The following is a 14,891-nucleotide window of genomic DNA, read 5'->3' as shown; positions in this document are numbered from 1 at the left end:
CCTTCTGGTCTGCAGGGTTTTCATGGATAAATTCAATGGTCATAGGAGCACACTTACAAATGACACATCACTTTTCACTTGCTCTCAATAGTCTCAGCTTGTCTGACTTTTAAAATCTTCTCTTGTATATGTGTCTTGTTATGAATTTCTTTGTGTGTACTCTAGTTGGAGTTTGTTGAGCTTGATTTTTTACATCCCTTTTTCTTAAATTTGAGAATTTCCCAGTCATTATTTCTTCTTGTAATTTTCACCTCCACAATTTGTTTCTTTGCTATTTTAACTTTTGTTGATAATCTCATTTCCCTGATTTTTGAGCATTATTCAGTTTATTTTGAATTTTTAAAATTATTTTATACATCTCCATGTTTTATGGTTGCTTTCTGTAATTTTTAATTTTTTTATTGGACCACGTTATCCTGATATTTTGTACACATTGTATTCTTTGGTTGATTTTTTTTTAACAATAAAAAAAAAGCTACATGTCACAATCTTTATAATGTGGTTTCATCCTGACAGTCTGAAACCTATTGTCTGTGCTAGACATTCTGAGAGCCTCTCAAATCTGTGGTTAGGATATGTCTGGAATGGTGTGATTATTTTTCAGTTAAATTCCATGTTTCTTCTTAAAAGGCTGTAATCATTTCCTACACATTTGAACCGTCTGTAGTAGTGCAGTCTCTCTGTTGCTGTAACAATCATTTACCACTGATCACAGCATACCCAAGCTGTCTTTCAGGTTTATCCCACCATTCTTTTCAGTAGCCTGTTTCACAGGAGACCAAAACCCATCTTTTGAAACATCTAAGCCAGAAGTAAGCATACGTTTGTGAAAATCATCTTTCTCTTTTGAGGAAGTGGCCAAGAGTTGGCAGTTTACTCCTAAAGGCACCATGCTGTATTGCAAAGGAGGAAAGGGTGCCTTGGGTAAATGTAACAAACTCCTTCCCCTTTTATGTGGCTTTTTGCATTGTCCTCAGCTGGGGGCCTGGAAACACTTAACTCATTTATAGAGTTCCCAAATAGGCATTTTAGTCAGTATGTTGTTGTTACATATATATGTCTATGAAGCTATTAGGGCCTATGGTATTTTGTTTTGCCATCTTGCTAACGTACTTGATACAATTTTATATGTTAGAGTTATATAGTATATTTATCAAAGTCTAGTTTTGGGGTAATTTATTATTTTTATGTTTTGCAGCTATGTATTCTCAATACACCGAAGAGCTTTGGCCAGAGAAAGGCCCAAAATATTCATTGCGAGAAGCACTACTGAGAAGATACAGAATATGTGGACATGGGAATTTACAATGTAGGAAAGGCTGTAGAAGTGTAAGTAAGGTGCAGAAAGGATGTTATAACAGACTTAACCAATCTTTGTCAACTACACATAGTAAAATATTTCAATGTAATAAATGTGTGAAAGTCTTTAGTAAATTGTCAGATTTAAATAGACATAAGATAAGACATACTGGAGAGAAACCTTTCAGATGTAAAGCATGTGGCAGATTTTTTCACATGTTCTCACTCCTAACTCAACATCAGAGAATCCACACTAGAGAGAGTCCCTACAAATGTGAAGAATATGGCAAAGCCTTTAACTGGCCCTCAAACCTTGTTAAACATGAGAGAATTCATACTGGAGAGAAACCCCACAAATGTGATGAATGTGGCAAAGGCTTTTTACAGTCTGCAAACCTTATTATACACAAGAGAATTCATACTGGAGAGACATCCTACAAATGTGACGAGTGTGACAAAGCCTTTAAGTGCATCTCAGTCCTGACAAAACATAAGAGAATTCATACTGGAGAGAAGCCCTACAAATGTGAGGATTGTGGCAAAGCCTTTAAATGGTTCTCAACTTTTAGTAGCCATAAGAGAATTCATACTGGAGAGAAACCTTACATTTGTAAAGAATGTGGCAAAGCCTTTAAAGAGGCCTCATACCTTAGTGGACATAAGAAAATTCATACTGGAGAGAAACCCTACAAATGTGAAGAATGTGGCAAAGCCTTTATGTGGGTCTCATGCCTTACTAGACATATGAGGACTCATACTGGAGAGAAACCCTATAATTGTGATGAATGTGGCAAAGCCTTTAAATACTCCTCAAACCTTAATGCACATAAGAAAACTCATACTGGAGAGAAAGCCTACAAATGTGGAGAATGTGGGAAAGCCTTTAAGTATCGCTCAACCCTTAGTAAACATAAGAGAATTCATTGTGGAGGGAAACCCTACAAATGTGATGAATGTAGCAAAGCATTTAAGTCCACCTCAGACCTGACAAAACATAAGATAATTCATACTGGAGAGAAACCCTACAAATGTGAGGATTGTGGCAAAGCCTTTAAACGGTTCTCAATCCTTACTAGACATAAGAGAATTCATACTGGAGAGAAACTTTACATTTGTAAAGGGTGTGGCAAAGCCTTTAAACAGGCCTCAGTCCTTAATGGACATAAGAAAGTTCATACTGGAGAGAAACCCCACAAATGTGAAGAGTGTGGCAAAGCCTTTAAGTGGTTGTCATGCCTTACTAGACATAAGAGGAGTCACACTGAAGAGAAACCCTGTACTTGTGACGAATGTGGCAAAGCCTTTAAATACTCTTCAAACCTCAATGAACATAAGAAAATTCATACTGTAGAGAAACCCTACAAATGTGAAGAATGTGGGAAAGCCTTTAAGTGTCACTCATCTGTTACTGATCATAAGAGAATTCATACTGGAGAGAGACCCTACAAATGTAAAGAATGTGACAAAATCTTTAACTGGGCCTCCAGCCTTCTAAAGCATAAGAGAATTCATACTGGAAGGATATCTTACAAATGTGAAGAATGTGGCAAAGCCTTTACATCTTGTTCAAGCCTTTCTAATCATAAGATACTTCATACTTGAGAGAAAGTCTAGAAACCTGAAAAATGTGACAGAGTTTTATCCAGAACTCAAACGCTTCTAAATATAAATCATAATGGAGAGAAACCCTAAAAATGTGAAGAATGTTACAAAGCCTTTAAATGTTTGTCACATATTACTGTACACTGTACATAGGTGCTTTGATACTGGAGAGTGCCCCTACCAATACAAAGAAAGGGGTATTATATTTAGTCGGTGCTCACAGCTTATACTATATGAAAGCAATTATAGTTCAGAAATATTGTAAAACCACAAAGAATGTGGCAAAACATTTCTGTATAAATTCTACTCAACTTTACATACTTCATACTTAATTAAAGCATTATACATGTAATTAAGACTTTTTAGAAAACATAAGCCTTTAAAGTGAACAAAAGTGTTGATTCTGAAGATAAATATTAAAACTGTAAAGACGGTGTAATCACCTCACTTTGATCACAGATATTTTTGTACACATATTTTATGCCAGAGGAAAACCCCGAAGACGCTTCGAAAACTTTATTAAACATCAGAAAATTTGTATTCAAGAGAAACACTATAAATATATTGAATGTGGAAGAACATTTTTTTCTTTGTCATTTATTATTTTTGTTGGGACAACATATATACATATGTACAAAATACCTACTGTCAGAATCCTCTTTTATAACTTCATTTGATTTATAAAAATGGGACAGCAAAATAACTTAGGTCACTAATACTGTACAAAAATAAAACTGATTAAACAATTCTAAAGATCAGCATCTTACAGTATTACAGATCATCTGTTGTGAAAGAACATCTCAGTCTATCCAGAGTACTGTGCTAAATCTATCTGAAACTGACAAACTAATCAGTTTCTGTAATACCAAATTCCACATAGAATTCTCAAAAGCAGCATGATGTGGAGCTAAACTTTAGACTTGAAAACTTTAAGCCAGGGCATCATTCCACAATGGTGAAAGGCTATTTTATTGCCTAACCAAGGAGTGGAGATATATTAACTCTAAAACTATTAAATTTTCCAGAATATGACAACTACTTACAGTATTAGATAAAACAGCTTTTCTTTCTTGTTAAACACCTGCAATAGTCTTTCATAAATTCAGCTAGGTTAAAAAAGTAAAGAAAAATTACTATCCTGCATTTGAATTTTCATAAGTTATATCCATGGTCTTTTTAATATAAAAAGTAATTGTTTCATAGTTTTAGTGTTCAACGAACTCAGTAGTCCTATTTGAACCGTATCTTTATATAGTAAATCTAATTTGAATGCTGTTTCCTGTTTTGTGATGTTTTAAAACAGAATTTAATTACAAAGAATAAAAAGTCTTGAGTTCATATGTTACATAACTATAACATATAAGAGCATATCAAATGTATGTTTGTCAATAACTTGAAAAGGCAAATAACAACGTTTTGGGGAAGCAAATTGTGCATTTTTTAAAAACAAGTTGATGCATTTATATCCATCTAAGTGCTGGACAAAGCCACATATAGATTTACTCCTGAAACTATATAGACTGTCTTTCACTGACTTTGCTTTGCTTTATTTCATTTCTTTGAGGGAAAGATGACTTTACAAGTTCAACCCCAAACTCTTCACTCACTAAAAGGCAGCATGCAGAATTTCATAAGCAGAACCATTCTGTGAGCTGAGTAAGAAATAGGCAGCCTAACCTATTTCATATGAAAGAACAGATGCCCTTAAAACTTATTTTGGACACAAAAATTAAAATTTGGTTTAAAAATAAGTGTTTCTAAAATCTGAAACAGAGGTAGAAAGTGTTCGTTAGTGGAAACACATTTGTTTAAAAACCACAGCTTAGATGAAATCAGACAGACAAAATGTCTGCATTTAGGCATTTGACAGAATCAGTGTTGAATATAGAAAAGAAAACAAAGCTAAAATTATTACATAAATTGTTTTTATGTAATTTTAAAAGGAGATTAATGTTGAAGAGGTGTATTTACATTCAAAGTGTACCTTTTTCCATCGAACTGTAGAATTCTCCATTGAATTTTAGACTTTTTGAAAAGCAAATGTTGATCCAATTCAAATTTTAAATACCTTCATGCTTTTCCTTGATACCTGTTGTTCATGTAATAGCACTGAGTCAACAACTGTTGCTGCATCAGAGCTATAAGGGTTTTTTTTTTTGTATTAGATGGGCATCATTCATAAATTATTCCATGGATGAGTGAGGACAGTGAAATGCAAGATCTCTGATGAAAATATAAATGGAGAAGTTATTTTTGGTTGAGTTAAGCCTGGTAAGAGATGCATGAGGTGGATGTTTAGAGTAATATTCATCTGCATTTTAATGAAAAGGAAACATTTTAAATGTTTGTAGTAAACAGTTTTACCAATTGCAGTTTTATGTAATAAAATGAAGTTAGTGTTGTAACACTTTTTTTTGAGATTATGTGTGAGCCTAATTTGTTTTAAATTCAAATTGTGTTTAATGTATTAAGACTATAATGCATGTAATGAAGTGTTATCTTGCCACCAACATTAAATTGTCCTCTTACTCAAGGATATAAAATATGGTAACAATATATTATTTGGTAACATAGTGAAATGACATATCCAGTAATCCCTGTTCCCAGTGACTTTACACATAACTTAAAGAACTTTGCTCCCATAGATTGTATTTTATTTTTATTTAAAGTTATTTAAAGTTATGTTTAATTTTTGTGAGTATGTAGATGTATATGTTTATGAGCATATATGGAATATTTTGATACAGTCATTACATGTGTAGTGATCTCATTAGAGTAAAGGAGATAGCTATTATCTCAAGCATGTACCCTTTGTGTTACAAATAATCTAATTATACTTCTTATTTTTAAAATGTACAACTAAATTTTTAAGGATTACATGATTATTATGATCACAATGAAAACTTGTAGGAGTTCAAATAAAATCTATATATTTTTGAGTCCTGAATGACTATTAACAAAATTTTGTCCTGTATTTTTATTTGAACATGTGTCCTCTTTCCCTACATATAACATATACAGATTTTTAGTTTTGATTTACATAGAGTTAAATGTACAAAGCCCTTACTCTAAAGATAATCTTTAGATGTGAGGGAATTATGAGGCAAGTAATTGGGTTCGTGTGCGTGTGTGTGTACCTATTTTGAAAAGAAAAGAATATTGAAAGAAAACAATTTTTGTAGGGTTGGTAATTTACTAGAAAACTAATAGTGTGATTTGGCCATGTGTCCCCACCGAAACCTCATGTCGAATTGTAATCCCAAGTGTTGGAGGAGAGACCTGGAGGGAGGTGATTGAATCATGGGGACCTACATTCACCTTGCTGTTCTCATGATAGTGAGTGAGTTCTCATGAGATCTTTTTAAAAAGAGTGTGGCACTCTCACCTTGTCTTTCTCTTTTTCCTCCTCTGGCCATGTAAGTTGTGCCTCCTTCCCGTTTGCCATCTGCCATGATTGTAAGTTTCCTGAGGCCTCCCCAGCCATGTGTTCTGTACAGCCTGCGGAACTATGAGTCAATTAAACCTCTTTTCTTTATAAATTACTCAATCTCAGGTAGTATTTTATAGCAATGTAAAAGTGGACTAGTACAACTAGCAACTTCACAGATTCTGAAAACAAATCTGTATTCTCTGATTTGTATTGAACTTATTTTTGTAAAATATTATGGCTCATGATTCAGAATCTCCCCATGCAAATTCTGTCTTTATTTGCCTGCCACTCATGCTAGAATCATAATTGTTTTGTTTCTTGTAATATTTTTGCTTCATGAAGTATTCTTTATATGAACTGGTCAGGGATTATAAAAATAATTTTTATGAAATTTAGAAGTGCACAGAAAATAATTTTTAGAGCAAGTAATACCACATTGATTATATTATTTTTCACTGTCTTATGAGCTACAGTGGGCCATGAAGATATCCATTAAAAACAAACATTAAAATATAAAATGTGGCCTAAAAGTATCAAAAGAAGAGAGGGAGAACCTCACAGCAAAGCCCACATTAGAGCTGGGTGTAGCCCAGCAGTTGTTGCTGGACTTTCCTGTGGGTGAAAGAAGCTTAGGGAGGGGCCCTCTACTGTTGTTCACTGCTGATGGGTGCAGGAAGAGCTGCTTGGTGTCTCAGGACTTTTGCCTACCTGGTCTTGGCTCTGCTAAGAGTTTCTTTCCAGTGGGGAAGTTGTGCCCCCAGCCCATGTCCACCCCTCATGGGGAGCCATGCTCAGTGTCTGGGGATGAGGACCATCAGTCCACTAACTGGGGATCCACCTGGCCTGTGCACATGGCTGCCTCCCAGGCCCAGGCCCACAACCACTGGCAACCCTTGACCAGTCATTCTCAGCCAAGTCCCCACATCATGGTGTGCCCATGTCACAGGGCTCAGAAGTCCCCCAGGACACAATTGCTCACCCATAGAATCCTGCCTCAAAGTCTCAGGTTCTCATGTAAGGCAGGATGATGAGGGGGCAACCATGCCTTTGACTTGTCCTGCATCTGAACTGGGCACAGTTCTTTCTGCTCCATGTATGTTACCTCATCAAATAGCAGCCCCATGCTGGAGGTAGGCACAGGGAGGTTAAGCAACTTGCCCAAGGTCACACAGCCAGGAAATTGACCAGTTAGGATTTGAACCTGGGTTGCCTGGCTCTGGAAACCTAAGGTCCCTGAGAACTCCGTTATGGTATAAGTGTGGCACCTCCCAGGCCCCCAGCTCTCACTCCGTCAGGCCCTGCTTACCTCTCAAACACCCCTAAGACCAGATCACAGGGTTGACTCCAGGCATTGAACCAACACTGCACCCTACAGGCTGGGTCCACTGGTTTCTTCCCTGGGCTCGGGACTTAACCAGCTGCATGTAGCTGCTTGGAAGGCTCTGGCAACTGAAACCCTCCAGTTCCAGTGCACTCATCACCACCCCCAACCTGATTGTTCCTGTGACCTTGTTCAGCTTGACTCAGATGACGCCATCTAACACAAGGTAGCTCCCCATGCTGATCAGCCCCGAGAGGCCCTCCCCTGCTCCCCACCTCCACCATTGGTCTCTCTCCCCCAATATCTTCAAGTTCTCAAGGTTGCAAACTTTTCTGCCTCTTCCCAGTCCTAGCCGCTAGATGGCACGTTCCAGCACTTGTCTGTAATCATCCCTCACCTCTCTGACAGATTCTTGGGTTCATGTCCTTTCCAAGGACCCTTCCTTGCAGCATTTCTGGAAGCAACATTTGAACTGCAAGCTTGCTATAGACACAGGACAACAGGCAACCTCTCACTTCTCACCAACTCACTGATTTCTGCCTCACAATCAGCCATTTTCAGTTGTTGCAGATTTTTATCTGTATTTAACTTCAGATTTTAAAAGTACATAATTATATCTTATGTAAACATATGTAGTGCCTTACGTTTAAAGCTTTTCTATTGCATTTGTGCTGTTGGAAAATAGAGTTGTAACCCTCTTAACACACACACTTGGCAGTCTAGTTACTTCACAACAGGGTTTCTACTGTTATGGAATGCGTAAATAATGTTCACACCCCAGCCACGTGCAGAACTGTGGTTTCATTTTCTCTTAAGTAACCTTTTTTTGCCTGCATTAACAAATGTTTTATTATTTTATTTGCAACAATTTCTAGGCAGCTGCCACTCATTAAGTTCTACCTATTGTAAAGAGACAAAATTTCTCTGAAAATGGGCTACTGGGTTCTGTTTCTTTCATTGGCTTATTTCTCTTGGATGCATTTTTGTGTTTTCTTCACTGTGTTCTGGTTGCTCTCTAGTTCTTATGCTAACCAGAACACGTTGGGGAGTGAGACGGACAGCTATTAATCATTCCACTGAGAAACAGGCAGGAATCAGGACTGTCAACCTACCTGTAGGCCACAGGGCAGTCAGCGGCTGTCTTGGGACTTGCTTTTGCCATCAACCAGGGGATTCTTGGGCCTTGCTTGGGTTTGCATTTCTTGTCCTGGTTTTTCCTTTTGTCCATGTCCTTTATTTCCTAGAGCACATCCTCTTGTAGCTTTCTGAGAAATGGTTCATGGGAGTTAAATTTTGAAACATTTTTATCTTTGAAATTGTCTGTGTGCAACAAACACTACTGATGGTGTGTTTGAACACTGGTGCCTAGATTGGAAATTCTTAATCCTCAGGATTTTGAAGGTGTTGGTTCATTGTCATCAATATTCTGGTTGCTGTTACATGTAAAGCCATTTTTATTCCTGGTCCTGTGTATATGGTCTGCTTTGTTTTCCTCACTGGAAGCTTCTGAATGCATCTCTTTTCCTCAGTGTTATGACACATTATGGTGCTATGTCCTGGTGTGGGTTAATCCTCATTACTTGGGCTGAGTATGTCTGTACTCTTTCTCAGTTTTTTTTGCTCTCCCTTTTTGGTCAGCTGCAGGACTCCTGCATCCATCTTCCAATTTTATCCCATTTTCCATCTCTCAGAGGAGGCTGAGCAGTGCATTTGGGGAGAGTGTGGGCTCCTGGGTTGGATTCCAGTTCTGCCAGTCACTCTGTGTAGGACCTTTGGAAAATCATTTCAACTGCTTTTGCCTCAGTTTTCTCATCTATAAAAGGAGATTCATAGACAGAAATAGAGTTATTTGAGATTAAATGGAATTGATTCATAATAATGATGATGAAGATGATGATGATGATTTTAAATGGGTCTCCTTTAAAGTAGTCTCTTAATAGGCATTTGGGTATTACCAAGAACCCAAAAGAGAGAGGCTCTGGAGGGGGGCAGCTTGGCTCTGTCCTCACATGTCACTGCCAGCAGCTGGGCCCATACAGAATGCCCACCTGGAGGTTCCTGTTCCTGCAGCAGCAGCCCAGGCTGGTCCCCACTTCCCAGCCACCTAGCCATCCCCCTGTGATGCATCTCCCTTCCTGAGCAGCTGTGTTTGGCAGAGACTTACTCGTGGGCATGCTTCTGTCTGGGTGCTTTTGTTGGAATCACATACCCACGTATGTTAATGTAGGTGAAACACAGGGTCAGAGGCTAAGCGCTAGTCCTAGGGCTGCTGAATGACTTTGGATAGGTAACTTCCCAGCTGGCCTCAGTTTCCCACTCATAACAGAAGCTTGGCCTTGTTGACCCCAAAGTGTCTCTCACCTCCACATCTTGGATTAGGTGCACTTGAGACCATGTTCCCGGCCAACGGAACCTCTGTAACCAGTGGCCCCTCCAAGTGTTGACATTCCCATCCCCTGCACCACATTCCTTCATTATGAGCTTCTATCCCCAAGCTGACCACAAATTTTAATTGGAGACAAATCTAATATATTTCTCCCCTTAGTCCCACCATAACCCAGTCCAGAGCCATCCTGGACACAGGCTGTCATGGCTTCTGATGTGCTTGGTCCTGTCTCTAACTTGGCAGGACACCATCCTTGAAAGCCCTTGCCTTATTATCTTTGAAATAATCTGTATTAGTCCATTTTCACAGTGCTGTAAAGAACTACTGGAGACTGGGAAATTGATAAGGAAAATAGTTTTAATTGAGTCACAGTTCTACATGGCTGGGGAGGCCTCGGGAGACTTACACTCATGGCAGAAGGGGAAGCAGGCGTGTCTTACATGGCAGCAGGTGGGAGAGAGTGAGTGTGTGTAGGAGGAACTGTGAAACACTTATAAAACCATCAGATCTCAAGAAAACTCACTCACTATCATGAAAACAGCATGGGGGAAAGTACACCCATTATCTGATCACATCCCACCAGGTCCTGCCCTTGACACATGGAGTTCTGGGGATTACAATTCAATATGAGATTTGGGTGGGGACATAGAGCCAAATCATATCACAGCCCATAGATGTAGGCACTCATGCTGGCTGTGGCCAATTAAAACATGCAAGGGCACTGGCCCTCCTGGCTTGGCCCAGCCTGGCCTCCCTGGCTCTGAGGGACCATTGAACCTGGAGTTCAGAATTGGATCATTCACAAGTGCTGGGTTGGTCATGGAGCAGAGTGTGTTGACCTGTTGGGCACATTCTCGGGACCACTGGCCTCCAGGGGCCAGCAGGAGGGAGTGACCCAGGCCCTGGCAGGAGGAGCCCCAACAGTATGCAGCTCTATCACCAGTGAATGTCTGTCACCAGCAGGAGCTCGCTGACCTTGATGTGGTCTTCGAGGGCCTCACTTTGTCCAGGATGTCCACCTCCACAACCCTGAGGACATCAGTGATGGGAACCACTTATTTCAATTTGGTGGCACAATTCCAACCTCAGGGAAAAATCTAATCATGTGGGGAGGGCTTGAGAATAAAATACACATCATGTGTGCATGCAAGTGTGTGATACCCTGCACAGTGTCTACAGGAAGCTCCAAGAATAACAGTATTTCCTGAGGGCTTGTGGTGGTTGCCACACCCTCTTTAGCCCTTCTACCCCCCATGGTGCTATGCAGCATCTCATGGCTGATGCTGGGCTCGGCTGGGCTTCTGGGCAGAGACCACCCATTACACAGGCACCTTGGGCTTCCCCACACTGTCTGGAGTTCCTGCAATCTTACTTTAAAAGATAAAAGTGACTCATTAAATAAAGAAATAACTGCTTGTTACTTAACAAAATCAATGCACCTTTTTATGAATAAATCCACACATCAGGACACTGTTCTTTGTCAAGCATATGTACCCTTTGGTTGCCAATGACCCCTGTACAGAGAGGTGAGCTGCATGGGATTTGTTACCAGCACAGGGGCACCAAAAATTCACCACCAAGCTTGTCCAGTTCCCTCTTCATTCCTGTCTTTCAGGAGATACGGTCCCTCCTCCCTACTGACTTCAGAGGATATCTGGCTGCTGGGGCCCTCTGCTGAGGGGTGCTGTGGGGCTGTGGGGCTCCGCTTCAGTGCCTGAGGCCCACCTCCTTGCTCACTAGTATGACAGCCTCCAGGGGAATTTCCATCACAACCAGAAGAGGAGGCCCCCAGGTGGTCTTTCTAGGGAGTCCCCCTCAGATGCCCTGTCCTCCACTACCCCTTGGAAGAGACCCCAGGATGCAGGTTGTTCCTGGACAGGCTTCCCTCTGTCCTGCCCCAGGCTGGCTGCCTGCCCTGGATGGCATCCTAGGGAGCAGGGCCAGGTCAGAGTACCCAGGACTGCATACCCTGTCCCCAGCAACAAGAACAGCTGAGGGGCTCAGAGAGCTGGGGGACTGACAGCTGAACACAGGCTGAGCGCATCTGTGTGTATTACTATGTGTGCAGGTCTGTGTGTGTTTTAGTATTGGCATGCATGTCAGTGTATGTTAGTGAGTGCACACAGTTCTATGTGTGTGTTAGTGTGGGCATGCATCAGTGTATATTAGTGTGTGCACACGGTTCTGTGTGTTAGTGTGTGCATGTGGTACTGTGTGTATGTTAGTGTGTGCACATGGTTCTGTGTGTGTGTTAGTGTGGGCATGCATCAGTATGTGTGTTCGTGTTTGCACACATGTGTCAGTCCATGTGGCATTTGGGATTTCCTGTGGGACCCCTCCTGGCACAGACTGGCTATGGAGCTCTGCCCAGTGCTCCTTGCTGTGGCTTCTGTCAGAAGGAATATGAGTAAAAGCCATCACCAGAAGATGCCTGAAATCATAATCTGGCCCGACCGAAAATGTAATGGCCACATAAAAGGCTTTTTAATTTTTTGCTTAAGATTTGGCAAGTATTTTATTAGTAAAATGTGCTCATGCATTTCTGTAAACATACAGATAGGATTGGTCGTCCATGGCCTTCTAGTCACGGGCTCTCAGCTCCTATAGGCAGTGGGTCAGGGCTGGCCTGGGCTGTGGGGAGGCCCCAGGAGCCTTGTTGAGTCAGCTCCTCACATATCCTGCTCTTGCAGGACTGCTGCTTGTGTGCTGTGCTCCCGCTGGCATGGCGCACATGGTCAAAGCTTCCTAGTAGGAGCCACCCACTCACCCCCAAGGAGCCCCATGAAGGGCAGCTGGTCTCACATTAGGGAGTCTTTGTCCAGAGGGAGGGGAGTACCTAGTGTGCTGAGTGCTCCTACATTACCCAGGAGGAGAAACCACATTGATGGGGCATGGAGGGGGCAGATTTCAGCCCTGTCCATCACATCACACACACTAGGGCTCCTTCTGTATCCCAGAAAGAAGCACCTAGGTACTCACCCCCACTGTGTCACCAGCCCCAGCCCCCTGATCCCCAGCCCTGCCCTGTCACACTTTCAGATCTTCAGACACACACTCTCCAGCCTCACTGCAGGTTGGGATGGGGTGGGCCCCCTTTTCCTCCCTCCCCAGAGTCCTCATAGATGAGGCTGGATGGCCCCAGACAGGCCACCATATAGTCACCATGAAAGGGACAACTAGAAGGATAGGGGACACAGAATTCACATTGTGTGGCTGGCGGGCTGGAGCTCATTTTCCCAGGAAAGGTCTATTTTGCAAATCAGAGAGGGTGGACTGAATCCAAACCTGAGCACTTGTACCTCAGCATGGTGGGCAGCAAGCCACAGCTCCAGGCCTCACCCAGTCATCCCACTGCGTCAGGCTCACCACGGGCTGTCCTGCTGCTGAGGGGCCAGCATGACCAAGGAATAGTGACAGAGCCCCTCACTCACCCCATCCTAAGACTCTAACCACAGAGAAATCCCCCTCCCTGCAGTGTTATAATTTTTTAAAAATTGAATTCATTAAGAATTTTCCTGCACATACAACAAAAAGGCCCCCAAACAACCAAAGTGAAATAAAGTTAAACAAGTGAAAACCACGACCACCATCCTAAAATAGTCTTGTGGAGTCCGCCAAGCACCTGGTGCCCCATCGCCCTATGTTTTTGTAATATTTTCAAAGTTAAGCTGTTTTCTACTCTTTGTCTTAAAGGGGGCCCTCAAATTGTACACAATGAAGGCCCACAAACCCTGGCCCTGCCCTGGTGAGGGGAATTCTCACTTGTCTTAGGTCCCCATGGCATGACTTAAGTAATCTGTTTCCTTGGCCAGTAGCAGGGAGAAATCAGAGGAACAGGGAAAGGTTCAGTTCCTGGGTGAGGCTGCAGCCTCAGGACCCCGGGTCCCCTGGCTGCAGGTCCCTCATCCTTGGAAATTAAAGTGGCATTCTGAGTAGAAAAGACACTGCCTGGTGTTCCCCCACCCACAGAGTCAGGAGCGGGTGACAAGGGTGCAGGCCCCTGGCCTCTGTTCCAGAGACCTGGTTTCATTGGTCAGGGGCACTGCTCACAGCCTCTGAGCAGCACCAGGTGGTGTGCGTGCCAGGGAGTGGCAGCTTCTGTTTCTGATAGAGGCCTGGGAACCAAGATTGAATGGATTAGTTAAGATGATGTAAAAAAAATTGATCTGTGACCTACGATTTAAGGCCTCTGCTCCCTCTGGTATTTTGGCAGTGAGGGCTGGCCAGGAAATGGGACTGGACACTTGCCTGCCCTCCTGTGTTGGACAGTGGGTGGCAAACAGCTAGAGAAGTCCAGGCCTGCAGCTTGCCCTTATATAAAAACAAGCACATCGCAAGACAGGATCATTAACATAAAACATTTACAAAATGTAATGTTTTGTAATGTTTTGTAAATGTTTTGTAAATGTTTGTAAAACATTTACAAAATGTAGGGTCATCTATCAAGTTTCAAACACTTCCAAGGATTGAATTTATAAAGATAATGTGTTCTGATCATGTAGAATTAAGTTAAAAATTAAAACAAATAGATAACCAGAATAAAAATATTTCAAGTTTGGGAATTAAGAAAACTTTTTTAAATAAAATATATGTCGAAGAAAAGAGGCACACTGGAAATAAAAATATTTTAAATTTAATGACAATAAAAATATACCAATGTGTGTAATATGAAGTCAGACGTTTTTGAAGTGGACTTACACTACAAATGCGTGATAAAGAAAAGAAGAAAGCCTGAAACTCACTTATCTGCAGTTATCTCAAGAAGTTAATTTGAAAACCTCAAAGTAAGAAGAAAGTTACAAAGATAAGAAATTGATTAAATAGAAAACAATCCTATAACTGTTAAAAAATAA

General features: G+C 41.3%; 1 protein-coding gene across 1 annotated transcript in view; it reads left to right on the top strand.

Annotated features, from left to right (window-relative positions):
• Nucleotides 1-3,016, top strand: part of LOC139359499 (zinc finger protein 595-like) — a 128,498-nt gene extending 125,482 nt beyond the window's left edge. Inside the window, exon 2 of the mRNA XM_071082533.1 lies at nt 1,199-3,016. Coding sequence (XP_070938634.1) covers nt 1,201-2,901 — 1,701 coding nt within the window. The 5' untranslated portion in view covers nt 1,199-1,200 and the 3' untranslated portion in view covers nt 2,902-3,016. The remainder of the gene's footprint in view (nt 1-1,198) is intronic.
• Nucleotides 3,017-14,891: the final 11,875 nt, after the last annotated feature.

This window comes from Macaca nemestrina, chromosome 17 (genome assembly GCF_043159975.1).
Source record: "Macaca nemestrina isolate mMacNem1 chromosome 17, mMacNem.hap1, whole genome shotgun sequence".
Lineage (NCBI taxonomy): Eukaryota > Metazoa > Chordata > Mammalia > Primates > Cercopithecidae > Macaca > Macaca nemestrina.
Note: the sequence above shows the minus strand (reverse complement) of the source record. Positions and strands in the feature narration are given on the sequence as shown.